Here is a 17,851-nt window from a genome sequence, read left to right as displayed (position 1 = left end):
CACGCACACACACACACAAACACACACACACACAAACACATAAACACACATACACATACACACAACTACTCACACCTTCATGCCTGCACACAGACACAAACAGATATGCCTACACACACATTCATATACACAACTACCCACACCTTCATGCCTGCACACAGACACAAACACATATGCCTACACACATATTCATATACACAACTACCCACACACTTATGCCAGCACACAGACACAAACACACATGCCTACACACACATACACATACCCCCTGCACACAAACACACACGCCTACATACACACACTCGTGATTGCGAAAAACATAATTTAAATTCAAGATGTCAAAATTCAATTTTTTTTTTTTTTTTTTGCAGTATTTAAATGTAAAGAAGATAAGTCATCATTGTAAATAGTATTTATAAGTAAATAAGCTTTTGAGAAAAGTCACAAATAATTATCAAAAGCAGTAACGAAATTAGAGCTAAAGTATCTTAAATAATGCTATTCATTACTCTTTTTGAGAAGGAACAGTTCCATTTTAACAGAGTCGGGTAAAAATCTCAGAGGTCTGGTAGATTTTTACCACATGTGTACAAAAAATATATATATATTCTTTATTTCCTTGGGCAATTCCCCCCTCCCTCGGGAAATTAATGCATTAGCTGTTTTTTGGTACAATTTATATTGACTATATACCCCTTTGACTCCTCCCCCCCCCCCTCCACCTCCGTGGAAAAATTTTAAATGACGGTCCTGCCTCTACTTGCTCAATAATATTACCATTCTGCAGCTATCAGCATCACGGCATCCTTCTTTGTGCCAACAACCGGAATGAAACGACCAAAGCTTGGATAATTCATTTAACTTTTACCTATCGACCCCCGTGTCGAACTAATTAGAATTTCTTTCTCTTTCAACGGACGACACCTCTCTCTTTGGATTTGGAGCAAAGTGCATTTTCCATAGGGGTTGGGAGAAGAAAAAAAAAGGCAGGTACTTTCACTTTTCTAACTATCCCTAGGACTCTCCGATCCTTTTGTTTCGTAGTGCCATGTATTTCGTTTTGTTTGGTGGCTTTCTTCTTCTGCCGATGGCGGGGGTGGGCGGCGGGCCTCCAAACTGTCAATTGTTGGCATGGCGACAGAGACTCAATTTCCTCTCGAACGCGCTCCACATCCTGGGTGGGACGAGTCTCACTTCGGGGGCCCTTCACACATTGCGGGAGAGTTGTCGAAACTGGTGCACCTGCACGAAGTTATAAAAAGTTTTGCAGTACTAAGCAAGAAATAGTGCCCCCAGTGCATTCGGTGACCTGAAACTGTTTCCTAGGTCACATTCATCTGGGGGTTTCCGATGGGAGGTCACTGTGACGATTTTGTTTGACTAATTGGCGAATTTGGTAACAGAACCGCAATATTGTTATTTTTTAAAAATATCATTACAATTCCTAATGTCTCTTCTCAATGGGTGCAGGCTGCCTTAAGTGAATCCCCGTCTTTCAGAATTCGGTACTTTATTCATGAATCCCCCCTCCTCCCTCCTTTCAATAAAACGTAAGTTCGTGGCCTTCCTTAACGGTCACAGTGAAGCATTAAAGCTGAAAAAATTAATATTAAATTAATTATTTATTCTTTTTTTTTTTCTCTTCTAAAGTTTTAACTTTTGTACAATCTGGGAAAATTATTTTGAGCATTTTTTCCTTGGGCCTTGTAAATGAGTCAAATCAACCTATGTCTAGCTATGATATCCTTCGGTAACAATCAATTTATCTACATCAGTTTGTATTATTTAAATGGAAAGATGACTTTCTTTGAAATAAATTCTAAATACTATCATTTTCATGTAGCAAAAAGAAAAACAGTAGTAAATAGTTTATACATTAATGTATTGATAGTTGTTTTAAGTTCTTTCGGTGTAATCAGGGGCGTGCACAAAACTTTTTGGGTCCGTCACAAACGACTTTTACGCCCCCCCCCCCCATATTGATTGCCTCTACATCTCTACATATATATATTTCGCCCTCATTTTAAAAATATCGGGCCCGGGCCAACAGGTGCCCCCCCCCCTGGGTGTAATGAACAGAAAATGGAAGTGATGAAACAGAAATGTCAATCACGAAATTTAGCGCCGAAACTTAGATGCCGAATTTAGCACGGTTTTTCTTTTGTTATTTCACGGTTTTTGCAACTATTCGTTAAAAGTTTGCTTTTTTTTGTGTTAGTAGCACAGTGATTGCTTTGTTTGTCTTTTGAATCCGCAGCATTTGTGTACTCCTGAACTATGAAAATATAAATAAATCTAGCGCCGAAAATTCATTATAAGAACAGAAATCCTATAATTACAAGCTACGTATGTATAAGTGCACGCCTGCTTTCTTCTAATAGAGCGAATCACGGCTTTGGACTACAATCTATTTTCAAGGTTATCAAATCACAGGAAGAAAAAAACGGTAAAGAGTTAGGACATAAGTTAGGCTTCAAGAGCTATTAACATTTTTTTTTTTTCGATCTGTGAAATATCAGTAAAACATCACAGTGAGCCATTGGCAACAAAACGAAAATGGGATAAGGTAGTTTTGACAACCCTTTTTTGAAATAACCTTTTCTACAGTGTTGCGCGATGGTTAAAAACTGCTTTTTAGCAACGCTTTATCATCAGTTAAGCTTTCTGGCGACAATGTCACGATCTAGCGCATATTTTAATAAATAAAAAAATAGGGGGGTGGCTGTGTTGTTTTACATGACGTCATTTGATTTACTCACCTCATGTTATGCAATATTATGTATGTGTGCAATTAAATCGAACGATTACAGCTTTTGTTCAACGTTGTTAGAGCTCAACGACTTTTTTCCTTTCTGACTTTAATTTATAGTTACATTATTTGCAAGATGTTTAAAAATTCGAAAAGATTTTTCTCTACAAACCCTAATCTTCCTAATCCATCCCTAAGCCGTATCAGTTAGAAATGTTCTATTGTAGATATGCTGTTTTTTTTTTTTTAATGCAAATAAATATTCTGTGCCTTTTTAATATTTTCTGTTATTGTATCACACAAAGTATCACATTGTATCAACTGTTATTGTTTGTGGCACTCTAAAGTTTAGGGAAAAACTTTTAGGGAGAGTTAGGGAGTTATTTTTAGCTCTGTCAAAAATATTTCTATCATCACAAATATTTTTTTCCATTTTAATTCATGCGTTGTTTTATTTTTAGTAATACTCTACTATATTTCTTTGCGCTATTTCTTTATTTAACTTCTAGTTATTTATTTTAAAAAAATAAATAAATAAAAGGAGCAGTCTAATTAAATATACGAAATCAACTGTACTAGAGAGTGGAAAAAAACTTAGGAAGCTCTGATTTTAACAAAAATGAAATTTTTACGCACATCTCGTCAAAGCCGTTCGGAGGGGAAAAAATCTTTTTACGAGACCTTTTTTTCCTTTTTGCGAATTTTTCATTAGGAAAAGAATGTCGCGGAATAGATTAACAAACCCACTTAAAATAATAACTCCAACCACAAACGTTGTTTTCAAAAGATATTTATCATTTTCGTTCTTCTATTTATCATGTTTGTTGAATAATTTCCTGTAACAGAAATAAAAGCATTAAACCTCCTCTGAAATGCTTGCTACAATGACATGAAATAGTTCTTTCGCCATTTACTACATGAAAGCAGACATCAATGGAAGGTTTTCCCCTTTTTTTTTTCCTGTGTCAAATCAAACTTAGGAAGTGGTTGGTGATTTTGATTAAAGAATCCCGTAAATGCCTATTCATGGAATTATTTATGATTTATTGCCCGTTACTGCGGCTTTGTGTTCAACAAAAATGGCGCAGCTTTATCGTTTGCATTGTTGGTTTTTGTTGTTCTAATATAATTTAATACTTTTTCATGGATTTCTGTGCAGAAACTTGTTTGCTTAGTAATATTTAGTTAATTCAATTGTTCGTCTTGCTTTTTTTTTGGATTGTAGCCACTTTGTAGATGCCGATCTCAAAGCAACAGCATCAAAAATGATTCCATCTTTTTTCGAGCATTTATGATGACAAAACAAAACGTCGTTATCATCTGCTTTAAAAAAAAAATTGTGTAAATAATTTTGGTTTTTCAGGGGGTGATATTTGTAATTTGTTTTTGCCCAAAGTTTTACTCTCGATTGTTAATTTTAGGAATTAAGTTTTTGTAAATTTTAGTTTTCCATTTGAGTTTTGTAGAACTGGAAACGAAATTTTTCTGTAACAAACGCTCGTTATCGCTTTCAGTGAGAAAAAATGAAATTACTGTAATAATTGGTTTTAAGCGTGTTTTGTGCAAAAGATAATTGTACCTACATCACTGGACTTTTGGGGCCGTGAAACTTGGGAAACGTGATGTGTGCTCTCGTTTTGCTGCTTATGTTATGAAAATACAAAAACCGTTTTTTGCTTCATATCATACTTCAACTTTTTAAATGATATATTTTTTCTCAAAATATATTTTTTTCATTCCAATAATGTTGTAGAGAAACTGAACTTAAATTTTGATCTGCTTTTGTTCAAATTAAAAAAAAAGAATACTTTGTAAAAATAATTATCTGCTGATAGTAATGAAAAGGAGATAATTTCTCTTCCTTTAAATTCTCAGAAAGTGACATACTGGGTTAGTAAGGAATAAAGCCAAAAACAGAAGCGAAACGAAAGATATTTTTCTGATAAACTAAAAATCTTTCATTGAAATATTGTTTACCAACTGTTACAAACATGGAATAGTAGCTTTTTCTTTTCTTTTTTTGTTCATTTAGTTTTTCACAAAAAAATACAAATAAACTAAAAAGTATAATGAGCAAAAAACCAGAAGTAAGTTAGATGTAATGTATCAACAACCCGGTTATGACATCCGAAGACAGTAGTTTTGTCTTTGTTATGACCTTATCATCAGTCTGGAATAGTCAATAACCAAACTGGAGGAAGATGTAATCTCAATGAAACTGAGAGTGCCAACAAACTGGCAACTACAGTCGAGTCCCGACTTTCGCGAGAGATGCGTTCCAAGACTCCTCGCGTAAGTTGAAATTTTGCGTTGTAGAGAAATGTTACGTATACAGTTTTTTAGAAACACAACAAATTCTTTTACACACTGTTAAACGCGCCTTTTAAACTGATTTAAAGTATTTCTCAACTATACATTAGTTTCTTACATAAAGAACTGAACTTTAACTGTTTTTAAAAAATAAAAAAAGCCGTTTTATTCAACATAAAGTACTTAAAGTTGCACGAAATGAATGATCAATGGGAGGGAAAGACATGAAATAAAACAACACGGCACGCACAGTATGTAGTAATAATAAAATTCTGCACTAAAACACTGTACAGCAGATACAATAAGTATATTCATGATTTGAAAAAAAAAAAAAAAAAGATGTTGATGATTTATGCTCCTTTCTTTTTCAATACATTTTTAAATACGGTTGCTTCGCTTTGTCTTTTATAACGTTTCCATTTTATGGGGGACAACAGCCTCTGTTCCTGAACTCATTAATCCACAGTACAAGGGCCGCTTCCATTTTCATAATACAATACCCGATACTTCCTTCCAAAAAAAAAAGCGTGTTGGCGACGAGGAGTTCGCGTTAGCTCTAAAATTTTTTACTCGTGAAAAACTCGCGTTATAGCCATTTCGTGTAAGTCGGATCGCGTTGTAGCAGGAATCGACTGTATAGTAAATTTAGCATACCAGCGACAGTCCGCAACAGTGGTGCGGCTTAATTCGTCTATTAAAGGCAAAGCTTTGGTATAAAGCAGCCATTGTTGCGGACTCTCGCTGGTGTGCTAAATACACTAAAGCTACCAGTGAATTGGTACTCTCAGCTTCAATGAGATGACATCTGCCTACAACTCGGTGGTTGACTATTCTAGACTTATGAGTCCACAACAAGAATATAACTGCAAGGATTTTTTTCAAGAAAAGATTAACTTTGAAGTTGAAGGAAGAAAAGTGGAAACAAGTTTAAAAATTTTATAAATCACAAAAATATTTTGCTCGCTATATCCAGGATTTGTTCTTTAAAAGCGGGTTTCGCTCTCTTAGACTTAACATTGTACCAACCAAAAGTTTCTGATTTTCTCGTTAAATCAAGGATCGTTATATGCGAGTTTGACAGTACTCATATTTCCATTAGAAAAATCAGTTCATAAAATCTTGCAAATCTTTTAATTAAAAGTGTTTATCTAATTTTTCTGACACATAAAAATTGATCGTCTTAGTTAGTTTATTTAAGTTTAGTTTATACTTGGAGCAAACCTAACCTGACGGATTTATAATGCTACGATTACGACCTTCGTAGACTTCACAATGCTGCCAGGTTAGGTTTACCCCAACTATGGCTAAGTTAGTTTATTTAATTAAATAAACATTGACTATTAATGGATGTAGATGTTTTTAAGTATCCCGTAAAAAAGTATAAAATATTTCTTTATTTCCATCTCTCTGTCTTTTATCTTCTTATGAAATAAAGACTTTTTCTGACAGTATACAGTGAAACCTGTGTATAACGATACTGTCTATAACGATAACCTGTCTATAACGATTTTTTTTTTGGCCGAAGCAAAATGTCAGCATAAATAATCAAACTGTCTATAACGATAACTTGTCTATTACGATTACGATATTTTTTTAGGTCCCAACAGTATCGTTGTAGACAGGTTTTACTGCAATAATAATATAATAAAAATATTTATTTATTTCACTAATCACAGTCCTCAGAAAATACACTTACTTTTTAATTATACAGTGTTTTCTGCCTTTGAGATCGAAAAAAATACATAAATAAATACATTTTTAACTCTGAATTTCAAGAGTTTTGCAAACGAATGCTCCTGATTAAAGTGGAAATACTGTGCGTTCAATCTAAGGCTTCAAACGAAGAGATGATTATTGTTTCTGAGGTAAGTTCTTTAAAGAGAAGATCGATATTTCTTGGATTAAAAACTCGACCTCGATTCTCAAAGAAGAAACGTTTCAATGAGAAGAAGTTGAAAGAGTAGTGATTTTTCGTTTAAGGTTTAAAATGAAAAATGGGCTTTAAGACCTCGTGTAAAAGAAAAGAAAAAAGAAAGAAACTTCACAAGATTTTACGGTTGAATTTTCAAGAAGAAAAAAACGGCGTTGAATGTAGTTGTTGTTGACGAAAGCCCTTGAGTACATATTATTGTCTCGTATTTATTTAATAACGGATAAATTACTTTTTCTATGTGAACGCTATTGGCTTTATTATTATTATTTTTTTTACAGTTGAACAGCGGACAGTACTACGTGAATCAAAGTGTTTCTTTTCAAAAAAAAAAAAAAGATATATATATATATATATATATATATATATATACACACAGTAAAACCTGTCTACAACGATACTGTTGGGACCTAAGAAAAATATCGTAATATACAGGTTATTGTTATAGACAGTTTGATTATTCATGCTGACATTTTGCTGGGACCAAAAAAAAAATATTGTTATAGATAGGTTATCGTTATAGACAGTATCGTTATACACAGGTTTCATTGTATGTCTACTGCTCTACCTATACAGTGGATTTGCGCTACTACGCGATTCGGCTTTCTCAATACGGATATACGTAAATGCGATTTTTTCTCGACTGGCGTATCTGAGAGCTAACGCGAACTCTTCGTTTGCAACATGAGATTTTTCTGAAGCGAAGCGCAAGTTCCTGGCTTCGTGAATGGACTTTCTTCTCTTTAACATCACGGAAGGCGAAAGTTTCTACTCCATACAGTACCACTCTAAAACTTAATTTGATGGCGCGTACAAAAAACCAGTTTAGTCCTTTTTTTTTTCCTTTCCAAAAGTGAAATTTACTGATATTTAATGACACCTAAGCGTGCAGCGTCATCTTCAGCTAGTGGAGAGAAAAAGAGAAAGTCTCTGACAAGAGAAGAGAGCACAAAAGTATTTTATGATGAAAAACATAGCTTTTTTTTTTTTTTCTAATGGAGCGCAAATTTACTTTTTTGTATAGAAATCTAATTGTATATTGTAAAAAAAATTTTTTTAATACAGTTTGATGGATGTTTAAGATTGTGGTTTATGTTTATCAAAAAGTCGTTTACGCGCCCTTTTTCACAATGCAAAATTTTGACTAAGCGGATCCCTCGCGTAAGTCAAGACTCCACTTTATATCTATTTCTTTTTTACTTCCTTTTTACAAAAAAGGAAGTATTGTATTCGCGAAAAAATTTTCACTCAAAAATCGACCTTAATTTCCATTTTGCTCACCCCCGAATGAATGTTGAGTTTTTTTTTTTTCGACTCAACCACACGTGTATAAGTGCCTAAGAACGTATAGACACGCGAAATAACCATTTTGACGATTCCGGAGAAAAAAACGCGTTTTCTCATGACGTCTGTATGTGCGTATGTATGTCGCATTACTCAAGAACAGAATGTCCTAGAAAGTTGAAATTTGGTACGTAGATTCCTAGTGGGGTCTAGTTGTGCACCTCCCTTTTTGGTTGCATTTGGATGCTCCAAAGGGGGTCTTTTGCCCCTTTTTAGGGGAAAATCATTGTTAATTTCGATGTCAACTCAAGTGGTGTTATAATTTGGTGGACACTTGGCGATATATCGCCAGTCTTTTGGTCGCCAACTTGGCGACAAATTTGGCAATTAAAAAAATATATTTAATTAATTAATTAATTTATTTTTTAATATGGTTTCAATTTGGCCACTTTTGGTGATAATTAGAGAGTAAACTATTGAATCACATTAAAACTGCCAATAATGAGAAAATGACATTCAACTGGAGTAAAAAGAAGTCATGTGATGCACACATCAGCTCGTTTCTATCTATATTTTGGCTCTTAATATCTAAGTATTTTTATCGCCGGGTAGTAACGTTGTTGTTTCTTTTTTAGATGGTGACCAGGACCAAGAAAGTATTTATAGGTGGCCTCTCCGCCCCCACTACTTTAGAGGATGTAAAAAACTACTTCCAGCAATTTGGTAGAGTAAGTAAACATTCTTGATTTACGCCGTTCGTCGTCGTTTCTAGACAGCTGACAATGATTCATAAGACCCATGAAATATGTCATATTTGACTGGATGTGCAAGAAAAATGGCTCCGTATCTCAATGCATCGAATGCTCGTGTGTCGGATTCTCAAATGTATTTTGATAGATTAATTATATCTCATGAGGATAACAAAAAATCAAATTGTGGAAAAGCATTTGTACCTTATGTTGCATTAACTATTTTTTACCTCTAAAAAGGGTGAAAATTTAAGGTAATTCGTACTTTCTCTTACTCTTTTAAAATGCAAACACCAAACGTTAAAAAATAAACATACACTCAAAGCAGCAAATTTGTGATAGAAATTTATACCAGCTAAATGCATTTCAAAATTTTTTTTTTCTCTTTTTCATAATTTTGTATTTTTTCGTCGATCTATCACGCCACCAATGCGATTTGATACGAATCCCTTACAGTCAGGTCGAAAATCACTGCCAAAAACTCATTTTACATCAAAACCAGCTCCGTCCATACTTCCCATTGTAGAAACATACATATTGCCACTGTAAAAACGTACGGATAATATCAACAACATTGCTGATCAACTCACATTTTTTATCGTACAGGTTTGAAAATGGCATTAAAGTGAGAAACCACATGCATTTAATTTAAATTTGAATGTAAAACTTAAAAATAAAATAAGGCAAATTTACTTCAAAACCAGCTCAATCCAAATTATATTGCTTTACTTCAAAACCAGCTTCGTCCGTGCTTGCCACTGTAAAAACGTACACATATTTTCACTGTAAAAACCTATGGATACCATCAACCACATTGCTAAATCAACTCCGCATTTTATTGTAAAGTGCATAAAAGTGAGAAATCACATGCATTTAATTGGAATATGAATGGAAAATTTAAAAATAAACTAAAGCCAATTTACTTCAAAACAAGTTCAATCCGAATTATTTTTATCTGTAAATAGTTAGGCAATGCTGTTAATTTAGTGAGCACAGCATGAAATGTTGTCTTTATTGTATTTTTTTTTTTAAAAAGAGCGGATTATACTATTTCTTTTAGCACTAAAACCTGCAAATTTTGTTCATTGTACATGAATTCAAACAATGTAATGGAACTAAAATCAGGATTGAAAACTTAATTTCGTTGAAATGGACATTTCGTCGTATTGGTATTCGATGTAACGGGATTTCATTGCACATCTTTATGCCATTCCCATCGAATTGATCCGTTTTAAAAAATCCTAAACAAAAAATATGTTGCAGAATTTTTATCTTGAAAATAGCCCGGAAAATAAATTTATCCACAAAATGACTGATTCAGTTTTTTGAGACTGTAATCATGTTTGAATCCAATCTTTATCATTAAGTCCTCACGCCACCGAATGATGGCAATTATCTGAAAGAGAACACGTTTTGGATCTAGGGAAAAGTTGAAAAAGTCTCAGAAGGATCCCCTTATGGGAGTTGGGATTGATGGACTTGCAGCTGCCATGGCGACTGTTCTTAATATGCCGAAGTGGTGCTGTCTGACAAATGACTGCTGTTGTTCTTGGCGGGCTAATGCCGGGCCGATGTTTTGATAGTGTTCCTACTTGTTCCTGCTCCTTGCAGTCAGTGTTCTCGATTGTGCATACATGACTTCATTATCGGTTTGCTGACCCGACAGCCAGTGTGGCCTCGCGATCTATGGTCGCGTGGAGAGTGGATTGTTGCGTGGATGCTTGAGCGTTGCGTTATCATCCACAGGCTTGATATTAGTAGCTCTGAATTAATTTTATTTTTCTTGGCACTTGTGAGTATTTCGTCATGAACTTGCCCATCTATTTCTCAAAACAGATGAGTTTCTCCTACTATTTATACTTTTTATTTTAGCACTTCCACCCTTTTGCTCCTAAGAACTTCAATTTCTCGATTCTCTAATAACTGGCATAAAACCCGTATTTATAAAATTCCATAGAGATCTCCCTGTTAACAGTAATTAAATTAGAAAATAATACTTTTTTTGAACAAATCTTTTCAAAATTGTCAAATAACGAGGGCTACGAAGTCGAAGGGAAAATCGGCGACTCAAGGAATTTTTCAGCATTGCTTTACCACAAAATCCGTCCGACTCCGCTTGCACTTATAGAGTAGCTCAGTTGCTGACCTTGAGGGAAAATGACTGACTCCGACTCTTGGAATTTCAAAGCTTCGGCTTCCAACTCCGACTCTTTTACCCAAAAAACAGTCCGGCTCCGACTCCGCAGCTCTGCAAATAACTCTCGTATTTTTTAGCTTTACGGGTTTGAGCGCGGACTTAGCCTTTTCTATTTCCTAAGGGCCAACATTTTTGTTGCAACTTTGTAGTCTGACGTTTAACTCTCTTACTTGCTTTCCGAAGACCTCCGCTCCACTTTTATATTAATGCAGCCGCGCTTCATCATCAAAGCTCGAACTTTTTTTGCTTTTTCCTTCTTGCAGCTACGTCGTGTTTTAACAAAGCGAGCGTGATCTGTGCCCGACTTTGTCCATTGCTCGTGGCCATTTTTTACCGTCCCACGCTCGTTATCTTGTAGAACAAGCGACATTCTGCAGAATTTGCTTCGCAGTCGTTACCTTAACGACTGCTTAGCCGGGCATCAGCAGGGGCGCAGCTTTAGTGGCTGCGACGATGCGCCACCTGGTGGAAAGAGTACATACCCGCCGTAGGTACTCGAGTAATGTTGATGCAGTTATTGTTTTTGCGGCATGATGTCTCATTCAACTAAGTGGCTTTTTATGCGTTCCATCGTTAAAAAATAAATAAATAATAAAAAAAAGCGCATTTTTTTTTAATTAAAACAAACCTGAGAAAGAATGAAGTTGTCGATTTTTAATGAATAAGTCTTTAATTTTTAATGATAAGTGAATAGTCTTTCGATATGCATTGGATAAATCTTTTATGCGAACATTGTTTAACGAAATTTTAATAAGCAGTTTTCTTTTTCCCTCTTTAACTGGTTTGAAAACTATTTCCTGAGTAAAACATGAGTGTAATGCTTTTGGAGTTTTCACACAACGTTTTTTATCATTCTTAAACCACTCCAAGGCCCCATTCACCCCTCCGCACTATGATGTGACTGCGTACATCATAAATTCTCGTATCCAAAGCCATGACGTGCATGTGTTCGTCATTATTCTATTTTACTACGTTCACAATCACACAATAAAGTGTTAATTGATTGTTACTCAACGATGAGTAAACGTTGTGATTCGGTAGTGTGCCTGTAATATATGCAAATCTAGAAAGTTTTCAATTGGAAGGCGATTGGTTTTTATCTCTTACTTTTTACTATCTTTAATGTAAACAGATTAACAAAAATGATCACAAAAAGTTTCGAACTCCTGGGGAGAGCCCGAAACATCCCTTCCCTAATATCGTTAAACTCGTCTAAAATTTCACTATTAGAACTTCAATATCGAAAAATTATCGGTAGAGTGTCCCTCAAGGGATCGCTCCCGTTGCCGCTGCCTTGTATCTGTCCCTGAACATATGTTGGTAGTTAGTTTCATCTGTTTTTTGACGCTCTAGCGATAGTAGTCCATCACAATGGTTTATGGATCGAGCATCACAACTTTTGATCTCGTCTATGTTTAAAATTATGACCAGACTGTAAAATTAAAAACTGTAAATCTCGCAATGCTTTTTTATTCCAAAAAAAAAAAAAAAAAAAGAATTTTTTTAAATGTTTTTATTTAAACTATTTTTACTCACCCGTTTCCTTCTCTTTTTTTTTTTTTTTTTTCTTCTCTCCTGTCTTTAATTTTTCCCCTATCAAATACTTTTTCATCCCTATCTTTGGTGATAATCTCTAGGTGACATATAAATTCAACTATTTAATCGCAGTACAGATTTAAATGTTGAAGTTTTATGAACATTAATTCTGGTGTCAGCTTATGTCACAGCTTAAGTTCGAAATTAATCATGCTTACTTTTACTCCTAACCAAATGGAAACAACGTTTCGAACTGCTGAAGTTTTTAAAAAGCAGCTGATAAGTAGTAAGAATATTTTTGAAAAATTTCTTATGAGCTTCCTGCCCCCCCCCCCCCCAAATGAAAAAGAAAAAAAAATGAGAGCCGAAGTGTCTTGTTGAAGAAAGGTTGTCACATGTGGCCTCATCTTGGACTCGTTTTTGTTGATCGTGCATGGCTACTGCCGGAACACCCATTAATGAGTTAACTTCTTTTACAATTGCACTAATGTGATATTTTTTATGAAGGATTTCAGAAGCTTTTTTGAAGAAAAATATATTTTAAAAAAAAATCAGATTTTTTTCGGTTTTGCCGCTTATGTTTTTATTTTACCGCTCAGTGTAATGCGCAAGAGTTTAAACGAAAGAAAAAACTTGTGCTGCTGTCATTTAACAATCAACTGGTTGTAAAATTCTATATTAATCTGTATTTTCTTTTTATTTTTGTTTCTACCAAAACATTTTAATTTTTCACTAGCCAACAATCAATGCGACAGTCTCATTTTGGATTCAGAAGCTCACACGTAATTTATTCACTCAACTTTCAGTTACTATTGTACAACCAATAAAAATATTGAAAACTTTTAGTAGGAGAACAGGGGGTAAAGTAAAATAGCGGGGTAAAGTGAAATAATGAAATACTTATTCTGCTTTTAGCTCCACTTAGCTGATATTATTTTAAGTATGTAGTACCATATCTAGTTTATTACAGTCAGGAAAAAAAATACCGCCGAAGATTAAATCATTTGGTAATGCAGGAAATTTTAAAAATTGATACTCATGTTGTAATATTTTGTTGTAAGTCAAAAATTATTTTTGTTTCTATAAAATGATAAAGTTCTTGTTATAATCATTTGAAATATTAATTGAGACCTCCTCATATTTTCAATGCTGCAAAAATTTAATTAATATTGAGCTTATTTGTATTTCAAATAAATTGTGCAATTAGTCAAGTACATACGGGGCAAAGTGGATGGGGCAAAGTGAAATAGTTTCTTTCATTTACTCACTCAATCATTTAATCTAAATCACTTACGTTTTCATTTATTAATTAATGCATTTACATTCCTTCATTTAGTAATTCACTTATTTATTCATTCATTTACTTATTTTCTTATTCATTCATTCTTTTACTCGCTCATTTATTTTTCTTCAGGTATCAATTGATTTATTTATTTAATTATTTGTTTTTTGTTTCATTATCTTTTCATTTATTCATTTAACCTTTTATTTACTGATTCCTTAGGTCAAAAATATGTTTTATAGTCAAATACAGTCGTCCACCGCTACTTCGCGCTTCAACTTTTGCGGCTTCACTACATCGCGGTTTTTTCTAGTTTTTTTTTTCAAATATAGTAAATAGCCTTTTTTATGCGCTCGTGTATTTTTTCTACAAAAGAATAACAAAGTATATGTCTTTTAAGTAAGGTAAGCTTTTAAGTAAGGTCTGAGGGGCTAGTTGTACTAGTTGAGGGAGTGGAAGTATAAAATCGCCGAAGAGAGTGTAGGGAATCCCATTTTAACCGTTAAGCACTAACTGGAAAGTATAAATCACTGTATTATTACTAGGAAATAAATACATCTGTAAATGCTGTTCAACAATGTACTAGTTTTTTAAGTTGTACACGTAAATGTAGAGGAAGACGGGGGCACCTACGGTCAGTAACGGGCAATTGATTCTTCATCGAACTAGTTGAGATTTTTTCATAGATTAGTAGTAGTGTATAAGAACTGCGTGTGTGTGTGTAGTTTATTTCCCAATAATTAACAATGTGATATCTATTATTTCTAACATATCTAATTTTCTCATATTTTGTGCAATATATTTAGTAATAGAAATGTAATGATGGCTAAGGGTACTGTTTCATGTCTAGGGGTCTCTAACTATGATAAAAACCTATTTAAATTGCCGTAAGTAAGTTTTATGCGCTCTACAGAATCCTACTTTGCGGAAATTCAGATATCGCGGTCAAGTCTGGAACGAATGAACCGCGATAAACGAGGGCTGACTGTAGATAATATTTCAGTAGAAAAATATTTTATTTTTCACTTTGCCCATTAGAAAGAAGAGTAAAAAATATCTACTTTTTTTTTTTAATGAAGACTCAAATTTATTGCCAAAAATAAAAAATACTGTTTCAACGAAAGTTATTATAAAATTCATAATTCTTTACAATACGTTTACATTTACAGTATATTATTCTTTATGTACTGTAATTTTCAAAACAAATTTCTAATTTGTTCATTTTGAAAAAAAAACTCAGTCATCTTAACCATTTCACTTTGCCCCACATTCTCCTATATACTTGAAAAAACTCAAATTTACGAAAAATAGAAAAATTTCTTTTAAGGAATGATCGTTCTAAATGAAGCATATTTACCTGTGATAGGAGTAAAATGTGAGGGTACAGCACTTTCACCGATAAGAACATTTTTAACACTTTAATCTTTGCTAGGCGCTTAGCAATATCATGTTATAAACTTTTCAGGAAAAAAATGAAAATTTTAACTTTTTCTTTTTTTGAAAGAATATTTTTAAACTCTCAATTTTCCGCCATGGATAGCTCCGGATCGGAAAAATTAAAGTGTACTTCGCCCAAGAATGAAAACTCGAAAATTATAAAAGTAGAAAAAACTTTTTTTTTTTTTTTGGTTCACTTTCTCCGTTGGTCGATTGGAGTAGTGTGCCTCCCCTCCCCCTCCTTTCATAATTCTATCCACGTCGGTCGTCGTCCGGCATAGAATATTTTTTCCCGCCGAATCCGATTATCCATCGTCTGTTATCGGCCCCTTCCTCTCCCCCGTCAATCACCCATTATTAATTTTTTAGAGGACCTGGGCTCGTTAAAATAGCCGACCATCTAATGGCATGGCGATCTATCTTTCTGGGGCTTCCACGCCCTGAAAAAGACGGCCAGCACGTGGCTAGTTTTTCTTTGCATTTTTGTATAATAAATTTAGGTAATGATGGCAATCTAGGCAAAAGCCTTCGGTTCTACTTTTGTGTAATTGAAAGGTTAATGTTACTAACGAGGTACCAGTTGATGTTTTTCAAGAGACCGAAATCGACATTTTTAGTGAACAGCGTTATCGCTTCCATAATTTCTATCTGCAAAATTCGAGTGAAAAAGTAACACTTATTTCAGATCGCTAATAAATTTATTATGTATATGTATTTTTTTAAAGTCAAGAATATTTATAGAGATTACACAGGGCACTCGTAATGTTCACAATCATCATTTTTTTTCTTTAATGACGTTCACTGCATGGAAGTTTTACTGTAGTTTATTTAGTTTTGGTTATGTATTCAGTGTTCCTTTTTCACTCACCCTGTATTTATTTTTAGAGAAAGACAGAAAGAGAGCAAGTTAGTTCTGATGAACAGTTCTTATAATTGTCGAACCTTGTTAAAACGAACTCAAAACCTATAAAACCAATTCGTCTTAACCGTAGTTCGTTTTATTCGAAGATTAATATACAAAAGACGTGGATCGACACGAGCTCGTCTTAGCTGTAAATCGTTTTAAGAGTATTCAAATTCGTCAATCTTTGCATACACATGATTAATAAAGCTCTCAGTGAAAATATGAGAATCTGTTATTATAAAATCCTTTTGGTAAAAGCACATTAATATAATGAAAGTCAACCCCTTGATAAGCTTTAATACATTTTGCTAGTCCTAATATAGTGTTTTGTATGCATCTAAGAACTGTAATCCCTCCAACCTCCAAGATTTTAAATTCTGGCTGCACTTTTATGCATATACGTATATACATGGGAAATGACTCCTAGTCACTGTTAAAACTAGGTATTTATTTTACAAAATAGACGACACAAAACACACGTGTCACGAAATCACGTGACTATATCGGCGACAAGCCGAGGTAAAACCTATGCATTACATCGTCCTATTATTACCCTTAACAATTTTATGATTACACGAGGAAATACTATGATTGCATGATCCTACATATAAATAACAATTTTCGTAAAATATATACAATGTGCAAGTGCGTGAGTGTGCCAATGGATGCGTATAAAATTGTAGGATTGGGCTCAGGTATTTCGTGCATTGATCTGTTGTGCCACAGTTTGTTCAACAAAATTCTCTTGGAGACATTCTTGCTTTCACTGATAGGATGAAGAATGGGTGAAAAAAAAATGGATATTCTGATTTATATCTCGCAATATGGTCTCATTGTAATTCGCTTGTTCGGCTTTATTTATTTATTTCTTTATTTATTGTGGTCTGAAAGAACCTCAGAAACACAGAACCAAAGTAAGTGGCTCAAAGGGGGAAGAATCTGATATAGCTCCAACAATAAATAAGCTTTTCACCATCTGGCACCAGCATAGAAACAAGCAAACTCCAATTTCTGGATTCAGCGGCAAAATATTTGAGCCTACACTCAAGGAACTGCAGAAATATCTCCTATATATAAAAAATGTGAAAAAAAGGGGAGGAAAAAAAAGAAGCTCCGATCGCCTGAGGGGGAAGTGAAGGGAAGTCACTAACAGAGGACGCCAGAGAAAAATGTCTGCTGATATTTAATGGGCTGCTCATTGTACAAAATGCTATACGGGAAGTCATAACAATAACGTAGGTGGTAGTGTGTTGCCTTAGCGACGACATCGGTCGAAGATTTTTTCCTTTTTTTTCGTTCAGTATTCCTTTCTATAAGCTGGGTTGAGATGAAAAAAATACAAATAAGAAGTAGTGAAAAAAAAAGGGGGAGGCATTTGTTTCAAATTTTTTTCTCCCTTTGTTTTTTAAGCCCAGTGCCGTTGGCATCGTGCAGATGGCGCTACTATCTCCTTTTCTTCGTTAAAAATGTGTC

The 17,851-nt window shown here is 34.2% G+C and overlaps 1 protein-coding gene across 1 annotated transcript in view; it reads left to right on the top strand.

Annotated features, from left to right (window-relative positions):
- LOC129221376 (RNA-binding protein Musashi homolog Rbp6-like) overlaps positions 1-17,851 on the top strand; it is a 640,262-nt gene that overhangs the window by 372,396 nt on the left and 250,015 nt on the right. The window contains exon 6 of the mRNA XM_054855847.1: positions 8,909-9,001. Within this exon, the coding sequence (XP_054711822.1) occupies positions 8,909-9,001 (93 nt within the window). The remainder of the gene's footprint in view (positions 1-8,908; positions 9,002-17,851) is intronic.

Source organism: Uloborus diversus, chromosome 4 (assembly GCF_026930045.1).
Source record: "Uloborus diversus isolate 005 chromosome 4, Udiv.v.3.1, whole genome shotgun sequence".
In the NCBI taxonomy this organism is placed as follows: domain Eukaryota; kingdom Metazoa; phylum Arthropoda; class Arachnida; order Araneae; family Uloboridae; genus Uloborus; species Uloborus diversus.
Note: the sequence above shows the minus strand (reverse complement) of the source record. Positions and strands in the feature narration are given on the sequence as shown.